The sequence below is a fragment of the Chaetodon trifascialis genome, chromosome 16 (assembly GCF_039877785.1).
Source record: "Chaetodon trifascialis isolate fChaTrf1 chromosome 16, fChaTrf1.hap1, whole genome shotgun sequence".
Taxonomy (NCBI): Eukaryota; Metazoa; Chordata; class Actinopteri; order Chaetodontiformes; family Chaetodontidae; genus Chaetodon; species Chaetodon trifascialis.
In genome coordinates this window covers 4066859-4094449 of record NC_092071.1, presented here as the reverse complement: position 1 = coordinate 4094449, position 27591 = coordinate 4066859, and the positions used below count along the sequence as shown (strand labels likewise).

Here is a 27591-nt window from a genome sequence, read left to right as displayed (position 1 = left end):
TGTTACTGTATGCAGAGTGGATGTGCAGCCTCAAATGATCCCAATCACCTAATTGTGGATTATGCTGACGATGTACTCTTATGACACTGATATAGTAACTCAAGGTGTAACGTAAAAAGTACAACTGATGGTCACCAAACAAGAGCCAGCATGCATGCACAGACAGAAGAAAAAGGTCAATAAACAATAAAAATAAGTAGTGTGCAAGCAATTTTTCATCTGTCACACTATTCCTTTACGTAGAACTCTCTACACAGTGAGTAGTGATTGAGTGAATTGCAAATAGTTTGCAAACATTTATTGATACTAAGTTCCACCGACAGTCAGGGTGCCAGTAATCATCAAACATAACTTTAGCTTCAAACACACAAAGAAGTAAACAGGCAGTCACACATGTAGAACCAGGAGCAGTGGTGATGATACAGGAAAAAGAAGAAAAAGTTTTATTAGTTTTCAGTTCAGGCCTTTTGTAAGCATTTTAAGATTGTTTTTCTTCAAGAGCACCAGAGATTAACTACAACCACAAATGTGCATTTTGAGCACACCACTCTTCAGTTGCACCATGTTTATGCACAATATACACCAGAAAACTCACCAATGGGAAGGAGTGCTGGTGGAGGCTGGGTGGGACAGCTGCTTCAGACTTGTTTGTCTGTCTTATATGTTAGACTTTGTGCCTTTGTCACTGCAAAATGCGCTTTGCTTTGACTCAGCTTTCAGTGGATTTGTGTGGAGAGGACTCACTGTGGGGTTTTGGCATCAATGCAAATGCAGTGGTGCTTGTCATTCAGGGCTGTGTGCCTGGACATTTGATTAACTATTGTACAGCTGTAATGAAATATTGGAATGCACACACAATATCAGAATTACAGAAAGTCAATTTTACTGAAGCAGTCTTTTATAGCAGTCTTTTTCTCAGCCTGCTGCACATCGTCCCTGCACTGCACGACTCTGTGCTGACAGCTGCAGCATGCGTGACAAATTGAAATATTGAAATTCGTCTTGATGATTTGAAAGACATGCAGTGCACACACCCAGCAGGACTGTGTCAGATTGGTTTCTGAGTCTCTTGGTCTCAGGTTGCAAATGGGATGTGTTGGAGGAGACTGCAGACATGTTAAGGGAAGCCGTCCTGTGTGTCCTGTGAATCGTGATGCTCTGGCTCTGAGCTGCGACTGCTGCTGCTGCTGAAGCCTCTGAAATGCAGTGTGGAGCGGGAGCATTCAGACGTGATGCAACAGTGACACCCAGTGCAGCTGAAACGCAGGGATACTCGTATCACGATGCATTTACATCAACGCCTTGATGGAAATCATAGATAACACAAAAATGATTCATTGTCAGTTATATCAGTGTTTTCCACTTTGAATATCACGTATCATTCGTGTATGTCTGTCAACCCTGACAGTGTGGATCCAGAAGGATATGAATGGGTTTTACATTACAAACAAAAAGCGGAATTTTTATCACCTCCATCTCTTCACGGTCACAACTGTCACCCTGAGCGCCGCTAAGCACCTGGCTCCATCCGTGCATGTTCTTAGACAAAGGTTTGAGGTTTTAAACCTTGGTCTGCTGTTCAGCCTCTCCAGCTCAACTATTCTTTCGACCTGCCCGAGGAATGTGAGCAGAAAAGAGCAATGTGCCAAATCTCTGTGCATTACATCTCTCCTTGTTTATATAAGGTTAATGTTCTTTGTGCATTGTCTGTGTTCAAATAAAGATACATGAAACATGAAGCATTTCAGTGTTGTTTTCCTTCAGGAATTATACTTTTTTCTTGAGTTTAATCTGCAAACCAGGACTGAATATTGAGTCCATTGACAAGGTGAGAAGCTTGGACATGCAGAAGAAGCTCAGTCGGCCTGTTGAGGTGGTTTAGGTACCCTCAGGAGGAACTTTGGATGAATCCAGCTTGGAGGAGACTACGATGAAGACCCAGAACACACTGGAGATGTATTCAGCACCGTTCCCATGGCCATTTCCCTCTTCTCTGACAGGAAGCCCAGATGACATCTTCACAGGAGGAGCTGGAGGGTGTGGCTGGGCACAAAGACGCCTTGCTTGAAGGCTCGGTATAACAACACACTTGTTGGATCATCTAACGGCGTCTGAAACAACAGTAGAATTGGGGGTCTGTGTCAAACAAGCCTTCGAGAAGAGACTGTCCTAAAGTGTGTGTGGTTATCAAAATTTCTGTGATTCATAACTTCTCACTTCTTTCTATGACAACAAGCTTTTTGTCCGTCTTCCAGTGTGGTCTTTCATATGGAAGCCTTTAGCCTACTGCTGCTGCAGCCCAGATAAGAGGCAGGAGCTGACCTGAATTTGAGGTTGCAAAAGTCACTATTATCAAGTGGGAAACTGTTCACCTTTTACAGCCACCTCTCAAGCCTACGCAGCATGTTTGATACTCAAAATATCTGAAAGGTCACAAAAGTTTAGGTGGAGCAACACTTGTGTTGGAGAATGTGTGTAGTCAGAACTGCTGTTATTGGAAACTCTTATTTCCCAACAACAAATCAACTAAAATATTGAACTGCAACAAGAACAGACAAGTACTTTTGTTTCTGCTACTTCCTTCCTCTCTTTTCTTTTAAAAAACAGATGTGTCCCTGTCAGAGAGATAAAGACTGTGAGCTTTTTTGGGGAAAAAGAGGTGAGTGTGGCTTTATTGGAGGCTGTCCAGAGAGCTAACAAAGTGTTTCATGTCTGGATTTGTTTCTCAAGGGCAAAGCATCCAGCGTGAGCCAGCAGGCAGCCTGCTCTGAGGTGTTTGTGCCGAAGATTTCATTTGGGAGCTAACACCATTTTGCGGATGTCGTTCTCTGCACACCGCTGCCACAGAGAGACAGGGAGAGAGAGAGAAATGGAAAAGTTAAAAGGAAATGAATACACCCTGAGGCACTCCCCACTCAACTGGCTTCTGATTTCTATTTGTTTCTCAATCTGAGCCTCCGCTTGGCCGCCCGGCACGTTGACCGACAACCGACATTAAAAACAAATGAAAGGAAGCATCGTGACATCCCATTCTTTCAGCCAGGTGTGTGTATGTGTGTGCGCCGGCATACACTTGTGTACAGAATATTTTCAATGCACAATTTCACCCGTCATGAATAATAAAGTCCAGACTATGTGAATCTTTCCTCTCTGTGCTGGTGGCACGTTTTCTTGTCTTGCTGCCTGATGAGCTCATGCTTGGAATGAAACAATACATAATTAATTTCATGTAAGCACTGAACTCCACCGTGGTGTCCCTGCAGAGGGAAGGTGGGGGGCAGCAGAGCTGAATAGCAGCTCAGTTTCTCATTTTTGATTATCTATTTATGTGACTTCTTATGAAAACCACAATGGAGGAAAATAAATGTTTCACTGCACCAGTGACTGTTGGCAAACGACATTTGGACTCTAGAAATGGTCTGTGTGGAGATCAAATGAGGATTTTTTTGATTGCGATATTTTTTGCCGTATATTACACTTACGTCTCATTAAAACGCCTCTCCTCATGGGGAAATTTTGCAGTAGTACAGAAATTTACTTTGTTTACTTGTTGAAATTTACTTTGTTTTCATGGAGATGGGTCTGCTGTCATGTAAACTTTTCTAATTAACAGTTCTGAATTGGCTTAAAAGTTGATTCTTGATGTTGGAAATGGTATTTTGACAAAGTAATCATTACTCAGAGTATACTCACTGTATGACACAGCTGAAAGCCTGTTAAAAACATAATAAGTGGACCTCGGGTTAGTGTCAAGTAATGAAAATCTTTTAGGCTCTGCATTTTGATGGTGTGGTGCCACACTTAAAAGTGCAGATTGACTTGACAACTGATTTTACTTCATTGTAGTTTCATGAAAGGTCATCAATAATGTACAGGACAAGATCTAAGTGATAAACTACACAGTCTCTGAAGGGGTTGTTTGCTCTCTCTCGTGCACAGACACCCTTTTCATTTACACATCCATTAATCAGCAGTATTGCCGCTTCACTAACATGACTCACAGAAACATGCTCTTATCTGACAGAAAGCCCAGATGGACCACGAGTCTCTCAGGTTTGCTGGCCGAAGCTTTGCCAGACATTTTCCACTTCGGTCTCAGTGTGTGTCTGTGTGCTCGTAGCTGCCGGGCGGAGGCAGTCATCTGTACAGTGCAGACTAATTGGTGAAGACATTACAGAAGTCGCATCTGTGCGCGCACGTTTGTTGCCCGTCTTTGCATACAGTTGGCGAGAAGGAAGGCGGTTTGTGGAAAATAAAAGTCAGTGCAGTATTTTGTTGTTTTCTGTGGATGGGGGCGCTTTTCTCAATGCCATTGAATGCATCATTGCTCATTTTACTGAACTCATGGATCCATTCAATCATCCAATTAGTCTCAGGGTATTTAAAGGAACACAAACAAACATGCATATAACATGCATATGAGCAGCATACTGACCCTTTATTAGTCATTATATAGCACTTATTTATGGCTTATTCTGGGGATGTCGGAAAAAGTCTTAACTCATGGCCTAGGAGTTGTAGAATATTGTCATGAGGAATGAGGCATCAATAAGTGCTTTATGATGACTAACAAATAGCCAGTATGCCACTAATTCGAATGCTAATGAGCAACTACCTAATAGTGAATATGTGTACCTTAATTAAGGTTTGTTTTTTTTTTGAGGGGCAAGAAGTCTGCATCTACGGCTCTTTTGGCCGATAATGAACAGTCCACTGAATGTTTTCTCTTTGTGCTCATACAGGTGGAGGCAGATTAGGTATAAAAAGAGACAGTCAGGTAGTGAAAGTTTCAGGAAGAGAGAGGAAGAAGAAAAAAGGCGGAAGATGAAGCCTTTTGCTCTTTTCAGAAGTCGGTGCTGCTTTGTGCTGTGGGACCGCGCCGGCCTCCAACCTGAGATTGAGGGCACTTGTCTGCTGAAATTGGGGCCAGCAGATGGCATTTTATTTGAAAACGCACTCAAAGCTGCTCAGAGCTGACAAGGGCTTTGGAGGGATGTGGTGACAGGCAGATACACGAGCTGGATCACTCGCATCAGGAACAGGAAACTAAAGGCCAATTAGGAACAGAGGAGACCAAAGCTGTGGGCCTCGACAACACGGAGACACTGTGACCTTTAGAAAATACAAATTCCCAAAGAGGACGCGTCTCTTCATGTCTCCTCCTCAGTTTGTTCTTCTAAGGATGTTTTCTTTCCCTCTAAATTCAATTTATTAGCAGAATAACAGATAATAATGATGACTAAAAGACTGAGAAATCCAAAAGAGAATGCAAATACCAAACAGATGGAGGCATGAAAGACGCCGTGTTCAGCGGACATAATTACATTCTGCGGGAGTTTTTTAGATAAGGAAGCAAGGACAACACAAAGCATGAGGAAGTAACAAATTTAATGAATACCAATTTGCATGTCTGTCCTCCAATATTCAAATGATACTGTGATGTATAGACGAACGTTAACAAAATTACTGTTAAATCTGATTTTACATCCAGAAAAAAAAAGGTATTTTAAAGGAGGCCGCTGTTACATATGAAATCTCATTTTAAAAACATAAGTTCTTCCTCTTTCCGCCAGGCTGAAGCCTCCTGGCGAAGCCAATCACTTCCAGCTTATCGTTTCCTGTGTTTCATAAAGGCGCTGAGGCGGCTCTGAGGATGTCTGCAGGCCAGTTCCTCACAGAGCTGTGGTCGAAGTGAGGGGATGAAGAACAGTGAAGCTGACAGGTCTGCACACAGGGGAGGAGTTGCGGTGGTTGCTGTCACCTCAACACGACTCGCAGACCCATCACGGTGAAGCCGTCACAGCCTGACAGACACACACACTTAAGGCTCTGTTTTCATGTGGCCATGCATCAGAAAAACACTGATATTTTCCTGAGCTGCAGTGGGATGTTTTTCCTTGCCCATGCCTGTTAGGTGTTTCGGTGACTTGCTGTGTGCTGCAGTGGGAGGAGGGGTGCACTAGAGCAGGGGCAGACGCGGGCTGTCTGGGGGCCAGGGGCCAAAGAAAGGGGGGACCTGCTGCATGAGGTGGGACATCAGCATGGAGAAGGTCATGATGCATTTACAAAGTCCTGGTTAAGATTCAAACTGTCTTATTATGGAACTCAGATTTAAAGCATTGGTACTCCACCCTTGTATTAAAAATACAGACCAACTCATTTCCCACCACTGCAGTACAGAAAGTGCCACCCCCAGACCAGTTGCAAAGTACAATTTTGATGCCAGGTGTTTCTAGTGGTTTGCACCAGCCACTATTCATCAAACTGATAAAACTGACATTTTGGAATTGAATGAAAGATAAAAGTAAACTCCTTCGATCACTTCTACTCCCACTCACAAACTTTAAAGAGAGCTCCAGAGTTGTCTTCAATCGGTTATGTAGCCCGTCGGGGTCCTTGATATGCTGCAGTACAGACGCAGAGGTGAGCACGCACCCTCTGAGATATGTCTTGGAATGACTTCACAATACAACTTTGGTCATTATAAACAGAACGTTTCCTGAAGTAATACATAGGATTCAGAACTGGGTAGTTTTAGGCCTCTATTTGCAGCTGCTGTTTTCTTGTAAACCGTTATCTCCAAATGCACATTGGCAGCGCTGCAAACAAAAGAATAAAGCTGGTATTGATTGTTTATATTGATGTTTTCTATGATGTACTGTGCCTCCTCTACCAGCAGCTCACTTTCCTCTGCTCCAGCCTGGTTTGCTTTTTGTTTCTGTTTCATTCAACTTTCCTCTCTATTTCTATATTTCTGAATTAGAAATGTACGAAATGGTTAGCAGATTTTTTTTATTATTATTATTGCTGCTGGAGTTAATTAGGAGTTAATTAGTATACACACGCAGAATACTTTTCTAAAAATAAACTGAGTGAAGAGAGAGAATGAACAATGCGAGGTGAATCCTTGTGTCTGATTGGCTACTGCTGCCTTGACCATAAACTGTATATGATCAATCATGCTGTGCTGTATGAATCACTTGATAAAAGTGTCTTGTTGCTCACTCAGAGAACATTTTTAACTCAAGCTGGCTCTTTGGGACATTCTTAAGTGTTATTATAGTTTTATGAATATGGGCCCTAGTCAACAGCGCACTCTGTTTTCTGTGCTTTTTTAATCACTCTAATTGGTGGAAGGGCGCTGTTACAGAATCACATTATTCATATAAGTAAAATGTACAGCATGTGTTCCTGCTGCATTCTCTAATTTATACCTATCCTTCCTTTAGGTCGTATTTCTTTGCATTCTTTAATATTTAACTACCTCCTTTCAGTACCCTCTCAATTTCTGGGGATCAGCACAGACAGACCTGCAACGTTAACTAATGGTGACCAAAGCAGAAAAGACCTCTTAGCCTGATTGGACAAGATTCTGTGAAATGCATCCTCGGGCTTATGGGTCCAAGAGTTTCCAAGAGTTGACGCTGTGCAAGCTTCTTACTAAATTCTATGATCTTCCAACTACTGCACCAAACATCCAATGGAGATGAGGTTGAAGCAAACTGTGTAAGTGTGTGTGAGACATCAAGTTTACACACCTTTTTAAAACTTAATTCTGTGTCATATCTATGTGAGATAACATTTGATTATGCTGATTGCTCTAGAACATGATATAAGTAACTGCCCGTTCTCAGACATTTGTCATAACTATGTTTAAAGCTACAGCGCCGGTTGCAGTCAATATTATAAAGTAATTATTATAATAAATTTCAAAAACAAGCAACGCAATGTGGTCTCATTATCAATTCACTCTTTTGTTTATTTACAAATGTCCACAGACACACAGACATGCAGTAGAAGATAAATGTGAAATGTGGTCTACAGGCTGTGGATGATGGTTCGGTTCTTCAGGCTCTGGACGTACTCTTTGGCCTGGTCAAAGCTCGTCTTCTCCTCTACTTTTGGTGGCTGGCCCTCCACCAGCTTGACGAAGTAGTGACAGTAAACTTTGTCCATGATGCCAAACATCCCGCGGCCGTGGTAACGGATCCGCTTCAGGTACTGCCCTTTGCCGGAGTAAGACTCAGCTGCAGGAGGGGAGACGGGAGGAGACGGTGTGCGAATAAAGAGGGGATGAGATAAACCCAGAGAGAGATAAGGTACAGAATAACTCATTTCATTTGTAGGGGTGCCTTTGAATGAAAACTGGTCAAAATAACAAAGATTGGGCCGAGTAGGCTTATCTGTAATAACGTCTGCAAGTGCACATAAATTAGTCACTCTGCAGAGCATCTGAACTAAAAAAAAAATATTCATCATCTGCTTCCCCTCCTACTGAAGGTCATTTCCCGACTCTGAAATTTATTGTCTTGCTTTTGGCACAATAGCTGATGACATGTGATGACTAAGATGATATTTCAGAGGAGTTTTGGCAAGCAGAAGTTTTTCATTTGCAAGTCTAAATCTTTCAAAAACATCATTTTTATTACCTCCACCAACAAGGTTATGTTTTCAGGCTTGTCTTTCTATTTTTGCTTGAAAGTTGACAGAACTTCACAGAGACTACTCAATAAATAAATCAATAATAAAAAATAATAAATAATACTCAACACATTTTGCACAAAGCATGACTCACTATCACAAAACTGACACTTACAGAGCAGACTCATCCAGCTGCAGGAGGTTATGTTGTGTTAATACTGTGCAATTATTTCCACAGTGAAACCTGGAAGTGCTGCAGACACTTACCGACATACAGGTTGGATTTATACTCTACGTTGTGATTTCTGACGGCCATTTCCTGAGCTTCCAGAAGAACCTGAAGAGGAAAACAAACGCAGAGCTATAACATCTGTACATATGTAAGTGTGTGTGGAGGGGTGATGTGAAAATGGAAAGCCAGGGGTGAATGTGCAGCATCAAACCTCTTTCATGACTTTCGCTCCTTTCTTGTTGTTGAACTCTAGCTGTGCAATAGCTTCATCGATGCTCATCCCTCTGATCTGTGAAGGAGAACGGTGAGATGAAACGGCTTTTCAACTGCAGCACCAGGCAACACTGAACAAAAAAATGTAAATGCTGCATGCCGTATACTAAAACTAACAAGGACTCGAGGATTTTTTAATGGAATTAATGGAAAAAGTTACATTAAATTCTTTTTTTTTTTAGCATTTAATAGATGAGTGATGCAAAAGTAACTCACGAAAGAGGACAGATATGATTGACTGCTTGATGTGATTCAGCAGCTTGAAGTTATGATATTGAGGAGGAAAATTGTGCTGTAGGTCTCACCAGTTTGGCCAGGTACCACATCTTGTCTTTGCTGTACTTAATCTGCCTCCTGCTGTGGTGGACCTCCTAAAGAAAAGAAACACCAGGGTGTTCACATGTTTGTAGTAACAACAGTCAACTTCTGCGCTGTTTAAATGATGTGGAAATGATCGCTCATCTGACTCAAATATATGTGCACACAAATGCATAACTTTGTGTTTGCAAGTCAAAGAAACACAACTCAGTTTCCTGCAGGGGATACCTGACCAGGACATCCTGTCACTCTGCACTTCATTAAATAAACAAGCAGAAAGACTCACCGCTGGTCTGCGGGGCTCATCTGGTAGCTGAGGTGGATACATCATCCGGTTCCTCCTCTCCCACTTTTTTGATTCCAGTGAAGCGCTGGTGTGGAAACATGAGAGCTGCAGAGAACCACCACCCAGAGCTTGTAACCTGGACAGACGTTTAGGGAAGAGGAAAAAACTCAGTTAATTGCATGTGTGCACCACCAGCTCAGACACTCACATATGCATTATCAACAGATCATCCAATGTAATGGGCTCCTGCCTTGAATCGCTGTACAGCAGGTACAATCATATATGACCCATCTCAATGTACTCACTATCCACTCTAAGTGCTATGTTATAATATGAAGGACTGATGAATGCACGTTTTACATTTTGATAGAACCAGAAGAAAGAGCAAACACATACGTATACATTAGAAAATGACAGCATCCACAGCAAACGTCACAGTGTAACGTTAGCTTTGTATCGTTACTTCATAATGTTACATTCCAAAAATATCGTTTTTGAACTTATTTACAATGAAGTCGTTTGCACGCTGATATGATGATCGATGAGCTAACGTGAAACCAGTCCACATACATTTGTCCTTCTACAGAGGCAGTGATAGCATTAGCTGAGACGCTCACATCGATGTTCTTACCTTGAGTGCAACACCCCAGATATATTCCTAATAAAAGCGACACCTGAAAACAAATATTAATCCGTCAAAACTTTGTCATAGACAGAATTTATACCATATAATAGCAAAATTACAATTAGACTGCATTCTCTTACCACGTCCTGTCATTGCAGTCGCCATGTTGCATTTTTTACGACACTACTGGGATCGTTTTACGGCAGTAATGTTTACAGCGACAATGTACAAATTGAAACCTTTATTTGCCTTCTTCACTACGCATTTGTCGTAATAAATTTTATTATAGTTCATATAAAGTTCACTTTTACAATGATTCAACTGTATTTGGCAGAAGGGATAAAACTGTGATTTGAAACAGAAAATCTGACATGTTGGACCTTATTCGGATTCCGTAGTCGGCACCGGCAGCATTTACGACACCACGCTGGCCGTACGGCCGGTAGTGTAGTCACTACGACAGTGCAGGTAACATGTGAGAAGTTTGGTTTTGATTTATCAGGCTTAATTAAAGAATAGATAAACTTTAAAGTGTCCGAGGCATCATGCACGAAAGGTCGCTTCCCGCCTCTCCCAACTGGTACTGCTCGCGCTGCAGTGACGTCAACAGCAGCGGTTTATTGGGCGTCGGAGCCAGAAACATCATCTATTTGATTGACGTGTCCGCATCCTCCTGCAGGGTCGTAGGTAAGTCTGCTGTCAGTGGAGGGCATTTTATACAGGGTCACTCACTCTGGCACTCATCCTCCAGCCTCTTTAAACCTAAAAGTTACTTTACAGTCAGGCACAAACCGTGTTTTTGTCCAAATCATGGTGATCAGATCATCTCAGGTGTGATGATTACAGCTCCAGGACTCGTGTGCTAAAAGAAAATATCAAGTCTCATCAGATGGCTGGATTGGTAATCCAATTGATTCGTTGAGCACTTAAACTGAATAATCCTAGATTTCCTGCTCTTCTCTTTATCTTTAGGTTTTACATTGTTGGTCAATAAAACAAGTAATTTGAAGACATCACACTGAACTGGGAAGTTATGATGGACATTCATCACTGTTTTCAGACAATGATTAATCAATTAAAGGGGTCAATTAAAAGGCTATTCCAGTAATTTATTATTGCACTTTCTTTAAATTTGGGTGTCTGCAAGAGATTTAAATAATTTTTAAGGTTTAGATAAAGGCAGTAGAGTTCCAAATATTTCGACCTTTAGAATGAATGTATCTCCAAATGCACTGGATCCTACAATTCCCACAATGCAACTCAATAGCATCTTTCATTAGACCCTCCCAACGTCACATCCCCAGTCAGAAAGTAGTGAAAAGTGCCAGTTAGATTTCCCATGGTCTTATTCATGTGTTCAAATTGCTTATTTTATTTGCTGATCTCCAGCTCTCTCCGTGTTTTTCAGGCGAGCTCGTGGGCCATAAAGACGTGGTGTCCGGCTTTTCGTTCTGTCAGCATGCAGGGCAGAGTCACATCTGCGTCAGCTCCTCCAACGACGGGAGCGTTCGCTTCTGGGACTCGGACAGCAAGGCTCTTATAAAGGAGCACGCAGCTCATCAGGTGAGTGTTGGCTTTGATGTTTCGAGGTGCCATTAAAATAGGAACGTGCATTTTGTGACATGCTGGCGCCCCCCGTGGGTTGCAGTCAGCTTTGCACCAGCAGCAGAGGTAAGACGGAGGCGGCTTCCTCAGTTGTGAAGCTTTCTTTCTCGTCTCGTCTGCTTGAAGTGATGATGCAGATAGTTTAGCCTGTCAGCTTCACTGTCACACATTTTCCTTTCACCTGTTGTGTCACGGCGAGAGTGGGCTGCTGACCCGGTCTGTCGAGAGACTGTTAACCATCTGAACTCGACAGGATGTGGAGGACACTCTGCAGGGGGACGAACAGCACAGATTCCTGCTGCCGGCTTCCAAACAGCTCCTCTGCAGCAATTCAGTGACTCCCCTGAGGGCATTTTTAAAACAGTTGTCAAGGTTAGCGAGGGCATTGCTTATTTACTTTCCATTATTTGCTTTAAATGATGCCTTCCGGGGATAATTGTTCTGTAGGTTGATCTGAAAAAAAGCCAGCGACTGACTGGGCAGTTGGGCTTTCATCTTTGAGAACAGATTCAGGCTCCAAATGGGAACAGCACAAGTGAATGTTTTCAGGCTAAGACACTCACATCAGGTATTTCCACTTGATTTCCTGTGAAGGCAGAGAAGCTCTGGACGCAGCATCATCAACACCGTCATAAGAAAAACCCTCCACTGGAGCCTGACTAGTAAAATACATTTGAAATAGAGAATCAACAGGATGTCACCACAGTTGTCTTTTCCCCACGCACAGACCCCCGTCACGGCGGTGCACTGGTCCCCGGCAGATAGAAATCTGGTGGTGTCGGGGGATGAGAAGGGCATCGTGGTCTGTCATTGGCACCACACAGGAGACACCGCCAGCTTCTTCCCCGAGCCCAGGACCATCTTCTGCCTCACCTGCTCCCCTCACACCTGGAGCACCGTGGCCGTGGGGTAAGCTGACACAACCCAAAGCCAAAGCAATGCTTCCCTCTGGGCTGATTTTCATGCTTGTATGCTGCATCTTACCTCTACACTTCCTTTATGCTCAACTGTTGAAATAAATCCAAACGCTTCCCTGGAGCCCAGGCTAAAACAAAAAGTAAAAATAAATCCTGGAATCCATAAAACATAGATTACTTTCCATTTGATTCAAGTCTGCCATCTGAAGATGGCCTGTTCCCATGGTCGTAGTAGTGAAACTCAACCTTAAGCTGTATACCAAAGCAGAATCTTAATCAGTGGTGACATTATTCTGTCTCAGGTACAAAGATGGGATGATCGTGCTGATTGATGTGAGCAAGAAAGGCGAGGTGATGCACCGTCTCCGTGGACACGATGATGAGATCCACTCTCTGGCGTGGTCGCCGCTGGCCGGGGAGGACACCCTGTACAGCAGACCTGAGGACAGTGAAGGTAGCGGAGTGCAGTCACTTCAGAAAAACAGCTCTTCTACACTTGGTCAACGCAGCTGGTCTTTTCTTTTTTCACTGTGAATGTTTTTTGCAATTTGACAAGAAGTCAGTTACAGAAACTAAAGTGGTGATGGAAAATTTCTGTGGTGTGTGGACTTTTTTCCATCACAGCCACCAGTGGAGTGTCTGCGGGAGACGAGAAGGGCTGCTATCTCGCATCTGGAAGCAAGGACCAGACAGTGAGGATCTGGAGCTCAGCAAGGGGAAAAGGTCAGAGGTTCAGCTGCAGTTTGACCAGCATCAGTGTCGTCAGGGGGATTTTTGGATCAAGGCTGCAAATTTTAAGGATTAAGGATTTTATGCTTTTCGACTTTCATTTATTTGTCTTAAGATGCCTTTATAAAGTATCTGTAGACAGTTAAGAAGCCACAAAACATTCATTAATAATAAAAGAAATCTAAATTGGTTTTCATAACTGTGTATTAGTCAGGAATAAGGGTTGGGCTCCAGGGGAAACGATGCAAAATATACAAATTCAAAATGTATTTTAGGCCTAAATCTGTGTATGTTATTGCACAATAATAACATCTTGAAGAAAAGTTAACAATCAGTTAAAAGGTTCAGCACATAATCAGAATTATGTAGTATAAACATGAGAGACCACACGGCTCCACGGAGACTCTCGGCTGATGCCTTCAGGTACGCTGGAACTGTTTCCTCTCCTGCCCCCTGCAGGCGTGATGACTCTGAAGCTGCCGTATGTGAAGAAAAGAGGCTCTGCAGTCGACCCCGGGGTCAAAGAGAGGCTCTGGCTTCACGTCCACTGGCCGAAGGGACGACCGACACAACTGGTGTCCAGCTGCTTCAGGTACACACGAGTCAATTCGCCAGTAAATTCCCTTTTTAGACCGTTTTCACTGTATGTTTATATGTATGTTGTCTGTCTGTATGTTTGGCTTGTTCACTTGCTGTGAACTGGAATTTACATGTATATATCTTATGTACCAAAATCTGGGGACATCACTACTGACCTTCAAATGCTTAGCTTACTGCATGAACATGCTTGACTTATATGTGTCTGTGCGTGTGTCCCCAGTGGTGAGTTGGTCATGTGGGACTTAACCAGGACAGGGAAGCAGAAATGGACTCTGTTTGGGACGTCTTCAGAGGGCCAGAACCACAGCAGGATCGTCTTCAACGTGAGCTCTGTCCACCTGCAGGACGACAGAGAGCTGCTCATCAGCACCTCCATGGACAGAGAGGTGGGTCGCCGTTCTTTGGGCGGACACGTTCTGGAAAAGTTCGCTTCATTTCTAATCACGCTGACGCGGAATCAGCCGCAGCAGCTTGTTTATCGAGCAGGTTTTCTCTGCTAATGTTTCATCCTGCCTGGCGCTTTGGGGCTGGAGTCGGGCCTCGCTTGACGCTCTCAGCAGTTTCAGCCCTGCTCGCTCTGCTGTTTTTGCACGTCCACACCTGCATGGAACAGGATGCATTTGAGCTTTTTTCAAGACAGAAACTCGACAGTTTCTAATAAAAGGGCGAAAAGCCTGAATCAGCTGAATTTCGGTAAAGAATAACCTACGTTAAATAAGAACTTTTAATTGCTGGAGGCTGAACTTCACCCTGTGGAAGCTTCATTAAGTTTGAATATCTGTTGCAGCTGCCAGGAGGAATGAGATGTTCGGTCTGTTGTGAACTCTGCAGAACAAAACGCACTTGAAATATTTAACATGCAGCTTTCTTGACTTTTAACCGTCCAGATTAAATGCTGGGACATGGCCTCTCTGGACTGCTGCTGGACTCTGCCCACGCTGGGCGGCTTCGTCTACGCCCTCACCTTCTCCCCTGTGGGTGCAGGGTGTCTGGCGCTGGGCGTCGGCGACAACATGATCCGGGTGTGGAACACTCTGACCACCCAGAACCAGTACGACACCAGGACCTTCTGGCAGGGCATCAAGTCCAAAGTCACAGCGGTAAGATGTGTGGAATTTACAGAGTACGTGTCTGTATGGCTTGAATTTTTCTGAATTGTGTTAGAAAGTCTCAGAGCAGCGAGACAAAGAAACAAAGAAGACTGTGACATTTGTCTCCTGTCTAAATGGCTGCTTTTTAATAAAATCCTCCACTGAGCTGTTGATAAGACCACACACACTCCTATCAGCCGCTCGCAGCCGCACAACTCAAGAGCGACATTTGTAAACTTGCTATAATTCAGCTGTGATTTATCAGCTCGAGCATCCTTTAATTTTTCACTGGAATCCTCAGACCCGCTCTGTCTCTGAGCGCGGCGACAATGGCTGAATGATATCAGGCATCTAATGAAGAGCCAGTATCAACCCGACACATCTGCGCCGAAGCCTCCATCCTGTGGAGAGGATTAGTCTGATCGTTATGAAGCGTCCTCCATTATCAACGGCCGTTACTCATTTAGAAACTCTTAGATGTCACAAAAGTGGCACTTGAGATAAGATTGAGTGCATCAAGAAACTTTTTTTCGTTCACTGCAGCTGGCGTGGCACCCGAAAAAAGAAGGATCCTTGTCTTTCGGAACAGACGACGGGAAAGTTGGCGTCTACGATGTCTTCTCGAACAAGTAAGAGTCATTATTTAAAGTTTTTTTTTTTTTTTTATGGTTTGAATTATGAATGATTAAGTGATGTTATCTAGTAGTTTCCTGTATTTTATCACTTCACTTTAGTTTCATATCTGCTACAATATACAGATCTTCTGTACAAGTGACATGACCTTTGCTCAGTTTTAAGAAGGAATCCACCCAAAAGTAGTAAGTTGATTATCTAGTTTCATAGCAGGGCGCTGTCTGTGCATTCTGCCGCTAAAATCAATTTATTTTTAGACCTAATGATTAGCTGACAGTGACACTCATGAGCAGCCAGACAAGAGCCTCAGACTTGAAATCCATATTAGCTGATGACCTGAGACAGAAGCTAAACAGCTTTCTATCTAATGTCTCCTTCTTATCCACAAGCAAGCACACATGCACAAAGCAAAAAGGCTTTCTTCACCCCTTTTTTTCAGTAACAGTAGAGATATGGACCAATTTAAAGGTATCGCATGGGGGTTTTTGACCACTAGTTGCGCTCTGGAGAAATGTTTTTACACTACACTTAAGATATTCCAAAAAATCATCATGCAGAAGTTTCAGAAAAGAAAAGAAATGCATTCCACACGTTTGCTGGACGCCAACGATCGAAACAATGTCCACATAACGTGTTTTTTTCCAACAAAACTCCACAGGGCACCTTTTAGAAATGACTCCATGCTCTGTGAAAAGAAATGGTTTCAACTGGACTGAGTTTGGACACTTTTCTGAGCAGCTTGTTTTTTGTTTTTGTTTTTAATGCTGGGGGCCCCGTGGACTCCTCTCATAATCCCTCACGGCCCCTGAGTCCCATTTTCCTGCAGCTATCTACGTCAGCTACTCCTGACTGGGCATTTGTTCTGCTTCATCTCTTCCCAGGCCCCCTCAGATATCGAGCTCCTATCACCGCAAAACAGTGTACACATTGGCCTGGGGACCCCCAGTCCCCCCGATGTCATTTGGTAAGTTCCTAATGAACTCTTAGCAACTGCTGCTGTTTGCTCTGAACGCTCTGACCCAGCAGAAACACAGGCGGTGTCAGCTAAAAAGCCCAAAAATCTCTGCACGCCCGTTTTGTAATCGACTTTGTAATTGAATGAGCTCCCCCCCCTTCAGCCGCTCGTGGGGAAATCAAGACGTAGGAAGTTTTTTTTTGGCAGCTGTCGGCAGATGACGTTTTGATTAGCGTCTCAGTCACTCATCTTAGAAGCTTCAGCTCAGTTCACGTTTCTGGTGAGGTACAGTGATCTCATTGGCTCAGATCGGCGGGATGTCTCACAATAGGCGTGCAGAGGAGATTAGGACCAGCTGCTTCCTCCCTGTTTCTCAACTATACATGGTGAGTGCACACAAATGCAACCAAAGCAAGCATTTAAAACCACCTGTTCCTCCAGCTGATGACTCCAGTCCCTTTATAAAAACACCTGAAACATCCGTTTCAGCAATTAAGGAGCTCAATTAGACGATACATGGACATGACCTCGATCACTGGATATTAGCTCCTGTGTGTTTGTTGATAAAAGAATATCACCAAATATTTAGCCAAGCAAATAAATTTTCCCTAGTATTACATTTGGGTGCAGCGCCTGAGCCGAATGAACAGAAGAACACTCTGCAGAGACACGCTCTGCTGTCATTTCTGGTCACACTGTGTCCATGACTTCCACCGTGGGCAAGGCTCAGGCAGCTCAGGCAGCTCAGGCAGCTCAGGCAGCTCACGCAGCGACGGCGAACCAGGTGACGGCAGTATGTCACTTGAGGCGAGTCGGTGGTTGTCCCGACGACTGCGTAATTTCAGCCAGAAAGTTTAGAAGAAGTAAAAGTTTCAAAGCCGCACTCCACAGCTCCGGTGTGGGAACATTTCAGGTTTAAGTCGAATGAGAGAATGTCCTTAAGAGTTAAAAGTTCAGAGTCAGTAGACAACCCGCCACCTTGAAGCCACCTGTAGCTTTGTGTTTATGTGTGTGTGTGTGTGACGTTCAGGTGCAGCAGGAGGAAAGCCGTCCTACAGCCTGTACAGCTGCGCCGGAGAGGGCGTCATCCTGCAGCACGATCCGGCCAAGCTGAGCGGAGAGGCGTCCGACATCGACAAGCTGATCAGAGACACCAACGACATCAAGGTGCGATGATGATGTCATTCTCTTAGTTGGTTAAGTTTTAGATACACGCTTCTTCAGTGTGGGTTAGTGCCATGATCTGCTCACTGAGGCACGCAGCATGTGATTCGATGCTCTCGTCCGACAGTGTCGCAGAACAAAGTAAATAAAGGAGGTTTTCCCTGCATGCATCCATTTGGCGTCTACATCGTCCCTGTAGCAGTGGACGGCATCTGAACACAAAGGACCACTCATGAACTGTCTGTTTTCAAATGGATTTAAGTAGTTTTCATATTGTAGACTGTTTTATTACAACAGGGGTCAGAAATAGTCATAAAATCACATTTTCCTTCAGGCTTAAGGAGAAGCAAGACGGCAGCAGTTACCTAATCTGACTCCCACCACTGAGCTCTTACAACCCAGAAGCAAATAAAGCTTGTTGATGCTGCTGACTCCAGGATGAGCAGTGAAACAGTCATTATACACACAGAGAAATGAATTGGTGTCAGTGTGTCTGCTCTCACTGTCGGCTTACATCCACGCACAGACCTCCGCAGACTTTTTCGAAAGCCTTTAGTGAACTAGAAGCACCAGTCAGCCGCAGTAAAACCTGACAAACACGCCTCCAGGTGGAGAACAAACCCAGGGAAATTCAGGAGACGTTCACGGACAGTGTCAAAGCTTTAATCATGCAGACATTACGGCTGCCGCTCCAGGTTGCTCCACGCTTGCTGTTGAATGTAAATGGCGGTGATTTGAATAGGTTACGAAGGTGAGCTCTGCTTCTCAACAGCACAAGCTGTCTCCGCACACCGACCTCAGCTGGAAGCCAGATGGGAAAGTGGTTGCCATCGGCAACGAGGACGGGTGAGTGAACGGCCGGGCCTGACCCGTCTCATTATAGACCATCAGCCTGTGGAGTCCTGCGAGGGACCAACTGTCCACTGACAGCGTGCAGTCTTTAGGCTAAAGAATAATGGATTTGCTTCTGTGTGAACTGTTAAACTCTGCTAACTAGGTCACATTCTGAGTTTCTGATTGTGTCCCACTGACTCACCTCAACACTTAAACATCCTAAAAAATCGACAGATTCATAGATTCACAGGCTCGGCTGACTGTTGAGGGGCAATAATACCATTAGTCTGTGAAGTCTGAGCTTCAGTTCTGTTTGTAGCATCACTGATTTGATTCACTTTTAAGAGCAATGACATCATACAAAGATGAAGTCAATATTAAAAATGTTATCAGTGTTTTTATATTAACAATGGATGAAATCTCTGCACGTTTGTGACACTGTTTGTGGGAAGTTAGCACCAGCCAAATGCTGGTAAAATGTCGAAGTGGTTGCTGGATTCACATTTTAAAAAGTGTATTTCCCACCACACGGAGAATTATCACCCGTGTCTGCCTGTCAGCTTCTCTCAGGTCATTGTTTTGGTTTACTGCTGGCAAGTTTCCTGTTTGGGTCAGTCTCAACGCTCTCATCAGCACAGTTTCCAGATGTAGCTGGCAGCTGTTTCCAAGGAAAAAGCCCTTAACAAATCCACTGTGCTCCACCAAACGACAGGCGAAGTTAGCAAACAGCCGGCGAACACGGCAGAACATTTAGCAGAAAATGAGCCAGATTTTTCCCTCAGGAGTTGGAGAGCAAAACCAGAGCTAGAGGGAGGGTGAAGATTGGACTAAACATTCATCAGGTCGTCTGAAACAGAATTCCAAATAAATGCTGACGTATCCACATCTGCTGGATTGCTGCACAGGCAACTCTTTACTAGCAAGTTTCACAACCTTTCAGCATTCTGCTGCAAGCGGCAGAAATTAAGTTAATGCAGGTTTAATGAGCATCAAAATGGTATTTTTATGTAAATTTCCAGTAAGTGACACAAGCACAAATGTATGATATAAATGGAAAAACAGTCAATGAAGAGCAAAAAGCTAATTCTGGTCAAAAAACTAGCAGTAACTAGCTAGTCAGCTAGCTTTAGCATGGGACCAGGAACCAGGAAAGATTTCTTTAATCAAAGCTTTCCAAAGTTTTTAAAAGGCTTTTTACAGCCTCCATAGACTCTTTCTCCAAATTCCTCCATATCAGGGAGGATAAAACTGATCACTTCATCGAAACCAGTCACAGTAAAACACACTGATTCCTGATTCTGTTCCTTTTTCCACGTGTCTGACCACATGCTCTCTGCTGCAGGTGTATCGATGTGTATCAGGCTCCCAGTCTGAAGCTGCTGTGCAGCATCCAGCAGCACCACAAAATCATCAACACGTTACGGTGGCATCACGAGCACAGCTCTCTGTCAGAGCTGCACTACCTCCTCGCCTCGGGCTCCAGCAATGCCACCGTCTACGTGCACGATCTCCGCTCTGTCATAGGTGGGACACACCAAGTACAAGTGACTTCCAGTAGTTACTTTGGGGGGAACATTACATCTTAAAAACTCGGTAGGTGTTGACATGTGCGTTTTTCCCTTGGAACAGAGAATCCTCCAGAAAGCCCCGTGGTGTTGACAGAGCCGTATCGCAGCCTGTGTGGTCACACTGCTAAAATCACCGGCATGGCCTGGAGTCCACACCACGACGCCCGGCTGGTCACCGTCTCATACGATGGGACAGCCCAGGTCAGTACCAGGCCAGCATCATGGGTAGAAAACCATGATCGTATTCCTTGTTGTGTTCTTGTTTGAAATATGTTGCTGCATCAAATTCAGAATAAGCAGATATTAACAAAAATCAATGAAGCTGATGAGGAAAAACGTTAAACATATTGTCTTTCTACTGTTTTCACTTGCGTTTATGTCAAAAGGCAAGTTATCATATTATCTATAATTATGTTTGACTTACTGTCCAAACCTTTTTGGAATCAGTTTGTAAGTATAGTTTGGTGCCACCTTATTGCATTCTTGTGTTCAGGTGTGGGACGTGCTGCAGGCGGCGGCTGTCTCTAACTACCGCGGTCACATTGGTTATGTGCTGTCCGTGGATTGGTCCCCTGTTGATCCGGATGTGATCTGGACGGGAGGGAAGGACTTCACCCTGCAGGAGTGGAGGGTCTCCAAACAAGAGTTTACAAAGCCACCTAAAGGTGAGCATCTGTCTTTGCAGCAGTGTTGAAACAGCGAGAACCACGTCTTCCATCACTCGAGATCGGGTGTCTGCCTGTTGGTGTAACCAGCAGACTGTAACGTTCACATGCTTGTCCTCTCAGGGAAAAAGATGGTCGACCTAAAGGAGAAGATGAAGGCTAATCCCAAGCAGAAGAGGAAGAACAAGAAGGCTTCAGGGCCTGGAGGAGCTGCACCGCTAGAGGTGAACGGAAAGCCAGGCATAGGGGGACAGAAGGCGGCGACGGAACAGGAGCTGTCTGGGGAAGATGAGGAAGATGAAGTCAGCTCAACAAACAGCCCTGTGCCTCCAGGTAACAGGGTAGAAAACATCAGTTGTTACAGATTTGGAAGCAGTGAGATTGTGGTGACCTTTTCAGTGAAAAGCTAATTTTCTTCTGAAATTTTGCTTCAGCCACTTTTGAGACGCAAAGAAAATCCTCGACTGTCTCAAAGAGCAAAGACAAAGCAGGTACGTCCTTTGATTTGACAGAGCAGCTTCAGCTCAGTGTGTTTTTGGTGGTTTTGGTGGGTGTTTGTATGGTTTTGTTGGTAACAGTATGGCTTTGTTGTCCAGACTCAAACTTACTGAAGAAGAAGAAGCCTCGCTCCATGATGCCCGTCAGTACGTCCATGGACCACCGACCCAAAGAGGATCTGCTGCAAGACTGCATCAGTCTGGCCTCTATCAAACACAGCAACGGTGAGAATGAGTCTGCTATGGACGAGTTTGGTGATTATAATACCGAGAAAGACAGTTTATGATGATTTGGAATAACTGATTACCTTTGGAGGACAAACTGTGTGTCCATCTGGTCGGAAGATGCTAACAGCAGTTTAGCCTCTGGCGTGGGACCAGGGGTTTAGGTCGATGTAATCACAGCAGGTTAGTTTTAGATCAGTGAACGTTTAACCTTTTGAAACTCTGCAGCTGTGCCTGCCTGATGCCACGGAACAGGAAAAGATAACCACGAGCGGCCTGTCCACCAATCAGAAGGCTGGAGGCTCGATACTGAACACCCCATGGCTCCTGATGCTGTGAGAAAGTGTGTGAATGTGGCTAGCTCCTTACTAAACTGTGTGTGTGGTTTCCAGCGCCCCCTGCAGGCTGTGTCCCAGGCCAGGGAGAGCACATCCACCTGGGCCTGTTCTCTGACAGACAGGCTCTGTACCGCATGTTTGAGGCTGAAGGTACGTTGTCTTTCCTCAGCCTGGCTTTCCTCGTGTTGTATGTTCGCTGTCTGCTCAGCACAGAATAATTAATAAAACATGTTCACGTCCTTCGGGGATTCATTTTCTGTTGTTTACTATGTTAATCTGCCCATTTCCAGTTCCCAAAGTTTAATTAAAGTGAGCTCATAATTACAGCAGGCACCTTTAAGACACCCTGAGCGTGATGCACACAGACTGAAACAGATTGAAACGCTTCATGTGCTCCTGATGGAAATCACTAAACCAGTGCTCATGTCAGGAATTCTAATGTCCACCTTGTTCCAGCTCTTGGAACAAGCCTTGAATGGAGTGAGGTTTTCACATGTTGTGTCAGTGAAGTCATCCTCTCGCTGTCTCTTCTTCAGAGGAGGGTCATGTGGAGGCGGGGCACTTCGACTCCGTCGTGTACCTGCGGCTGTGGAGTGGAGACCTGCAGGGGGCGCTGCAGCTCGCCACAGAGCGAGGAGAGCTGAACGACCACCTGCTCTCCATCGCTCCGATGGGTACTGACACCTGAACCTCTGATACAGATTGACTTTAGCTCAAATCTAACAGTCAGAATTCAGTCAAAATGATGAGACTTTCGGCATCGCTCACAGAGCTTTTACATCCTGTTGTGAAAACTCGGCAGAGTAAACCTGAAATGAAACAGTAACACTTGTTTGTTTCCTCCTCCAGCTGGGTTCGAGGTGTGGCGCCGGACGGTGGAGGCCTTCGTCAAGCAGCTGTGTCTGCAGGAGCTGTACCTGAAGGCAGCGTCCCACCTGCTGTCGATCAACAAGCTGTACGAGGCCGTGGACCTGCTGCGCTCTCACAAACTCTACAGGTGCCATTTTTTCCAGAAATTTCATTACTGAATGAAAGTGTTGGACAGCGGTCAGGGTAGCAGGATGGTCCAGGGTGGGGCGCCAGAAAATTCCCTGTATTTTTAAATCCCAGTGTTGAAAGCTATGTGTGTGTGTGTGTGTGTGTGTTTGATGTCAGGGAGGCCATAGCTCTGGTCAAAGCCAGGCTGCCAGCAGACGAGCCTGTCCTGAAGGAGCTGTACACCTGCTGGGCCGCCGTGCTGGAGAGGGACGGACATTTCTCTGCAGCTGCCAAATGGTGAGAGCTGGAAGGATTCATGGATTCGTTAAATCACTGACGCAAACACATTATTTAAACTAGCCCTCTCCTGTTTGTTTGACCCCATCTTCCAGCCACCTGGCCACTGGTGCCAGCTTCGATGCTGCTAAAGTCATCGCCAGGAAGAATGACGTCCCCTCGCTGACGACGGCGGCCAGCGTGGCGAGAATCTCGGGAGAGGTGGCTCTGGGTCAGTCGCTGGCGCTGCGCTGCGCTAAAGACCTGGCTGCTGCTCTGGACTGGGTCGGGGCCCAGGAGGTCCTGAGCTCACAGGAGAGCCTGCTGGTCAGTGGCAAAAGCATTTCTGCATCACAAATAATGTTGATTTGGTGCAAAGTGGATGCTTCACTGACCTACAAAACAGGACTATTAAAGCCTGACATCACTATCTGGGTTCTCCAATGTTAGAATATACTGTGTGAGGCCGGTCCAAAGTCTGATGTCATCTGCATTTCAAGTCTTTACACATTTAGGAGCATCATGTTTTGCATTGTGACGTTCTTTATATTGAAAATAACAAACTCTGTTGCCCACATGCATCACAAAGAGACCTCTCTAAGCAAGTTTGACCTTTTTGGATTCAAAGTCTGATTTGTACCTTTTGTGAAATCAGAGAAAGAATAGTTTGAATCCTCTGCAGGTCCACAGGCTGCATCTCTGTGTCGCTGAGCTGCTGGCTGCGACGCTGGCAGACTCTCAGGTTGTATCGCAGTCCGCCGTCTCCGGTCACTCGTGGGCGTCGCCGGGCGAGCATCACATCTGCATCCAGGACAAAGTGAGGGACGTGTGGGAGCGGCACTTTGGGGTTTCACAAAAGTCAGGAGGACACTGCAGCGCCGGAGCTCTGCTGCAGCAGCTGAAGTCTGTGGAGAGTCCGTCACCCACCGCCAGCGTTCCCCTCAGACAGGTGCGCAGGCCTCAGACTGCTTTCTGCTTTTCAGACAGTGTGTTTTCAGATATATGCTGGTCAAAAAATGGCCTCGCAGAGGTGAAGTAAGTCTGATGAACTGTCCTCTTCATGATTCCGACCCTTCCCTCAAGCCTGTTCTCCTGCCTGTTGCTCTGTCGTCCTCAGGTTCAGCTGTATTCATCCCTCCATCTGACCCGGGCTGTGTTGAGCTGGTTATCAGACGATGATGGGCAGCTGATGAAGGAGCTGTGGAGGGCGGTGGCCTGTTTCAGAGACGCCGGACACCTCTGTGTCTCTGCAGAGCTCTGCAGGCTGCTCTTCCCTGACGGTACATCTGTCTGTCTGTTAATCGAGCAGTCGTTTCTGGAGTGGTGTAGCACAATTCTTTCACCTTTTCAGTCTTGAAGACACCTTTTGGCATTAATCAGACACACATATTGGCTCACGGTGTCAAGCATGCTATTTCAGTGTAAGACGAAGTCATCAAGCTTCAAATGTTTAAAGATTTCTGCTTTGGCTGATGTGGCGACACCTAGTGGTGACTGATCACATCATGATTTTCATCAGTCAATATTACCTGCGTTGTTGTATTATGTTATATTCTGAGCTGTATCTGGAGCCATCACAGCACTTTTCACTCCTCTTTCTCTCTCTTTCATCAGGTGACGTCAGTGTTTGCTCCAGGAAACATTCCAAAACACTCAATCCCACAGACGAAGAAGCCAAAGCTGCTGCCAGCAGTCTGCAGACTTTCATCCATTACCAGCGTCTGTATGAACACTGGTGGAGCCTCTCCACCCAGATCCAGAACAGAGCCGCTGACTCCAATCCTACAGACGAGGTGAAGGACAAAATGGTGAACGGAGGTGCATCAGAGTCAGAAGAGAGCGTCTGCCCGGCGACCAGGAGGTCTGACAAACTGGACTTTGATGCGTCTCTGCTCCTGTCCGAGCGTCACGCTGCCTGTCAGGCCGTTCAGAGGTCAGTGAGAGAGATCCAGGAGCGGCTGGCAGCCATGGTGCTGCAGCACAGCAGAGCCCAGGGAGGGCAGCTCGACTCTGGGGAGAAAGAGGCGGACGCTCCTACGCAGATCTCCACCACCGCTGAGTCGTTGGGCAGCCAGGGGTCCGCTGGTGCCGGGCAGCGGTGAGGACTTATTGATGTTTGACTCTTTAGCTGCTCTTTTTTGAGTTTGTGATGTGAGACTGACTCAGCGGTGCACTAAGTGTATTTAATCAAATAGTGTACTTAATATATCTGTTCCACTGCAGTTAGGAGGGAAATATTGTACTTTATACTAGACTTATCTCACAGTTTCACATACGAAATATTGTCGTTCTGTAAGATATGAAGCGTTGTTATGGATGAAACTACCACCTCCATCAGTCAAATGCTCCTTTCACATTGAGGATTAATTATCCAATAATAAAGTATAAAATAAAATATTCACACGATCATCAAGTTATTAGCAAGTATCAAAGTCAGAGGTACTCTCTGCAGGATAATGCCCTTCTGAGTGTTGTACTGCATGATATTACTGGAGCTAAATCTTACTACTTTACTGGGTAGTTTGATCCGTAACATGGCATCATTTTTGTGAGCTGGTCACGTTTTGAATGTAAAATCTGAATCTGTTGCAAGCTGTCAGAGTAAAAAGTACAATTGTTCCTCTGAAATGTAGTAAAATAGAGAATATAATGCTTATGTAAAGTACAGGTACCTCAAAGCTGTATTGAGGAACAGTATTTGAGCAAATGTACTTACATTCCAGCAGTGTTAAAAGCTCCCTTTTGACTGTTTGTTAATGGACTTTGGTGACTGAACTCAGCAGGTAACTTATCTGAAATGTGAAACCTGTCAAACGTCGAACTTTTTGGGATGTTTCAGCTGCCTGATTGATATGTTTGTAACAGACAGTTTCCTGCCGTCGTGTCTCATCCTGAACCATGTGATGTCCATCTGTTTCCCTCCCCTCAGGACTGAGGATCAGGAGACTCTGCTCTCTTTGTCTGCCAAGATGTCTGAACACCAGAAACAGCTGGCTGATGTGCCTGACACAATCAAGGTACAGCTCCCTTCACAACACACACAGTGTGAGATTATGGAAGGAGAGCGAGGCAGCTGCTCATGGCTTCAGCCTCCCGGGGCGCAGCCTTGTCTGGAAAAGCCGGCTGTGACTGAAGGAGGGTAGCGGTGGAACATGCCAACATTCGTATTTCCATTTTAAGCAGCTTTATACGTCTACTCCACTTGTAGTAGAGTACTTTCAGAGTGTGATACTTGTACCTAAGTATCAAAACTGAGTACTTAGTCCACCACTGCCAGAAGTCCAGCCATGAGACTGACTTATGGAAATAATTTTTAAAAAAGACACAGCCAAAGAGCACGAATAGGACAGAAAACTGACTTCGAGCAGAGTAGACATGCACTGATCCAGTCCACCTGACTGGTACCTGGGCCGATGCTGACCTTATTCAGTGGATCCTGACATGATGATCCACATTAATTCCATTTTTACCGTCAGTATGAAGTTCTTTATTTCTGCTATTCAGAGTTGAGGTCCTGGAACTTGCCATAAACTCGTTAAGGATTTCAGTTTCTGGCAGTTTGAAGTGGTCAGACTTTGTTAAAGAAGTGCTAACCTCATGGTGCCAAAGCTAATCTGCTACCAGATTTTACCTAATCGTCAGCGCCAATCAACAGTTACCTCTTTGTCCGTGTCTTCTCTCAGATGTATCCTCACCCAGACATTATTGAATGCTGCCTGGTTCTCCTGCACCTAAGCGAGGCTTCACCGTCCGTCTGCGAGTCCCTCCAGGACGAGGCCAAAGGTCTGCTCCGCAAATACGCCACGAGCCCCTCCACCCTCAGAGCCTCGCAGAGGTTCCTCACCTGAATCCCTCGTCAGCAGACTGAAAAGCACTTCCACTGTACAGCTTTTTGTTGAAATTAAAAAAAACTTTCATTACAAAATGACTGGCAAACCTCCTGCATGTGTCTGAGTCCAGAAAAGCCTGAAGGAGGCTCAAAGCGTCCCTCTGAGCTGCAGGCCCGGAAGGTGGGAGAGATTCACGCTCTTACATGAGAGAAAATCCAGGAAACAGCTGAGTGATGTGCCTTTAGATTCCAGCCTGTTGAGCAACTTTATGCTTGATGATGATATTATCACCCACAGTGCCTGTCTGCACCCACAACAAAGTCAGATTTCCAATGAAATAACCAAAAAAAGGATCACTGGGCTGTAGATGTAATACTTAAATATCTGATTATGCTGTAATGAAAACTGTCAGGGGAACAGTTAATGCTGTGCACCAAGAGCCGAGCTTCACAACTGATCAGGAAACACGTAAAATATTCTGCTTCCAGCTTCTCACATGAACATCTGCTGCTTTTCTAGAACATTTGAATT

At 44.9% G+C, this 27591-nt stretch overlaps 2 protein-coding genes across 2 annotated transcripts; one reads left to right on the top strand and one right to left on the bottom strand.

The window, feature by feature from the left end:
- Positions 1-7729: 7729 nt before the first annotated feature.
- On the bottom strand, positions 7730-10337 carry mrpl22 (mitochondrial ribosomal protein L22). The gene is made up of 7 exons (XM_070983257.1): positions 10296-10337; positions 10162-10204; positions 9531-9666; positions 9232-9297; positions 8865-8942; positions 8689-8758; positions 7730-8027 (listed from the first exon to the last, which is right to left on the bottom strand). The coding sequence occupies exons 1-7, from the start codon at positions 10318-10320 to the stop codon at positions 7819-7821; spliced, it is 627 nt and encodes a 208-aa protein (XP_070839358.1). The 5' UTR covers positions 10321-10337; the 3' UTR covers positions 7730-7818.
- A 234-nt stretch (positions 10338-10571) lies between these two features.
- On the top strand, positions 10572-27158 carry gemin5 (gem (nuclear organelle) associated protein 5). Its single transcript, XM_070983642.1, has 28 exons — positions 10572-10842; positions 11564-11718; positions 12488-12669; positions 12980-13131; positions 13302-13400; positions 13866-13998; positions 14227-14392; positions 14894-15106; positions 15641-15726; positions 16612-16694; positions 17716-17852; positions 18622-18695; positions 20026-20207; positions 20313-20452; positions 20745-20916; positions 21040-21249; positions 21351-21407; positions 21513-21638; positions 22031-22126; positions 22513-22650; positions 22826-22973; positions 23132-23251; positions 23347-23557; positions 23913-24179; positions 24348-24510; positions 24845-25328; positions 26160-26247; positions 26914-27158. The coding sequence occupies exons 1-28, from the start codon at positions 10701-10703 to the stop codon at positions 27076-27078; spliced, it is 4389 nt and encodes a 1462-aa protein (XP_070839743.1). The 5' UTR covers positions 10572-10700; the 3' UTR covers positions 27079-27158.
- The last annotated feature ends 433 nt before the right edge of the window (positions 27159-27591 follow it).

Excerpts from the sequence above, each read along its gene's own strand:
- mrpl22 (XM_070983257.1), bottom strand. The coding sequence starts at position 10,320 with ATGGCGACTGCAATGACAGGACGTG. Across the intron at positions 8,759-8,864 it reads GAGCGAAAGTCATGAAAGAG|GTTCTTCTGGAAGCTCAGGA; the intron begins GTTTGATGCTGC and ends TTTCCTCTTCAG. Across the intron at positions 8,028-8,688 it reads TAAATCCAACCTGTATGTCG|CTGAGTCTTACTCCGGCAAA; the intron begins GTAAGTGTCTGC and ends CCCCTCCTGCAG.
- gemin5 (XM_070983642.1), top strand. The coding sequence starts at position 10,701 with ATGCACGAAAGGTCGCTTCCCGCCTCTCCCAACTGGTACTGCTCGCGC. Across the intron at positions 21,250-21,350 it reads AAACAGCCCTGTGCCTCCAG|CCACTTTTGAGACGCAAAGA; the intron begins GTAACAGGGTAG and ends ATTTTGCTTCAG. Across the intron at positions 22,651-22,825 it reads GCTCTCCATCGCTCCGATGG|CTGGGTTCGAGGTGTGGCGC; the intron begins GTACTGACACCT and ends TTCCTCCTCCAG.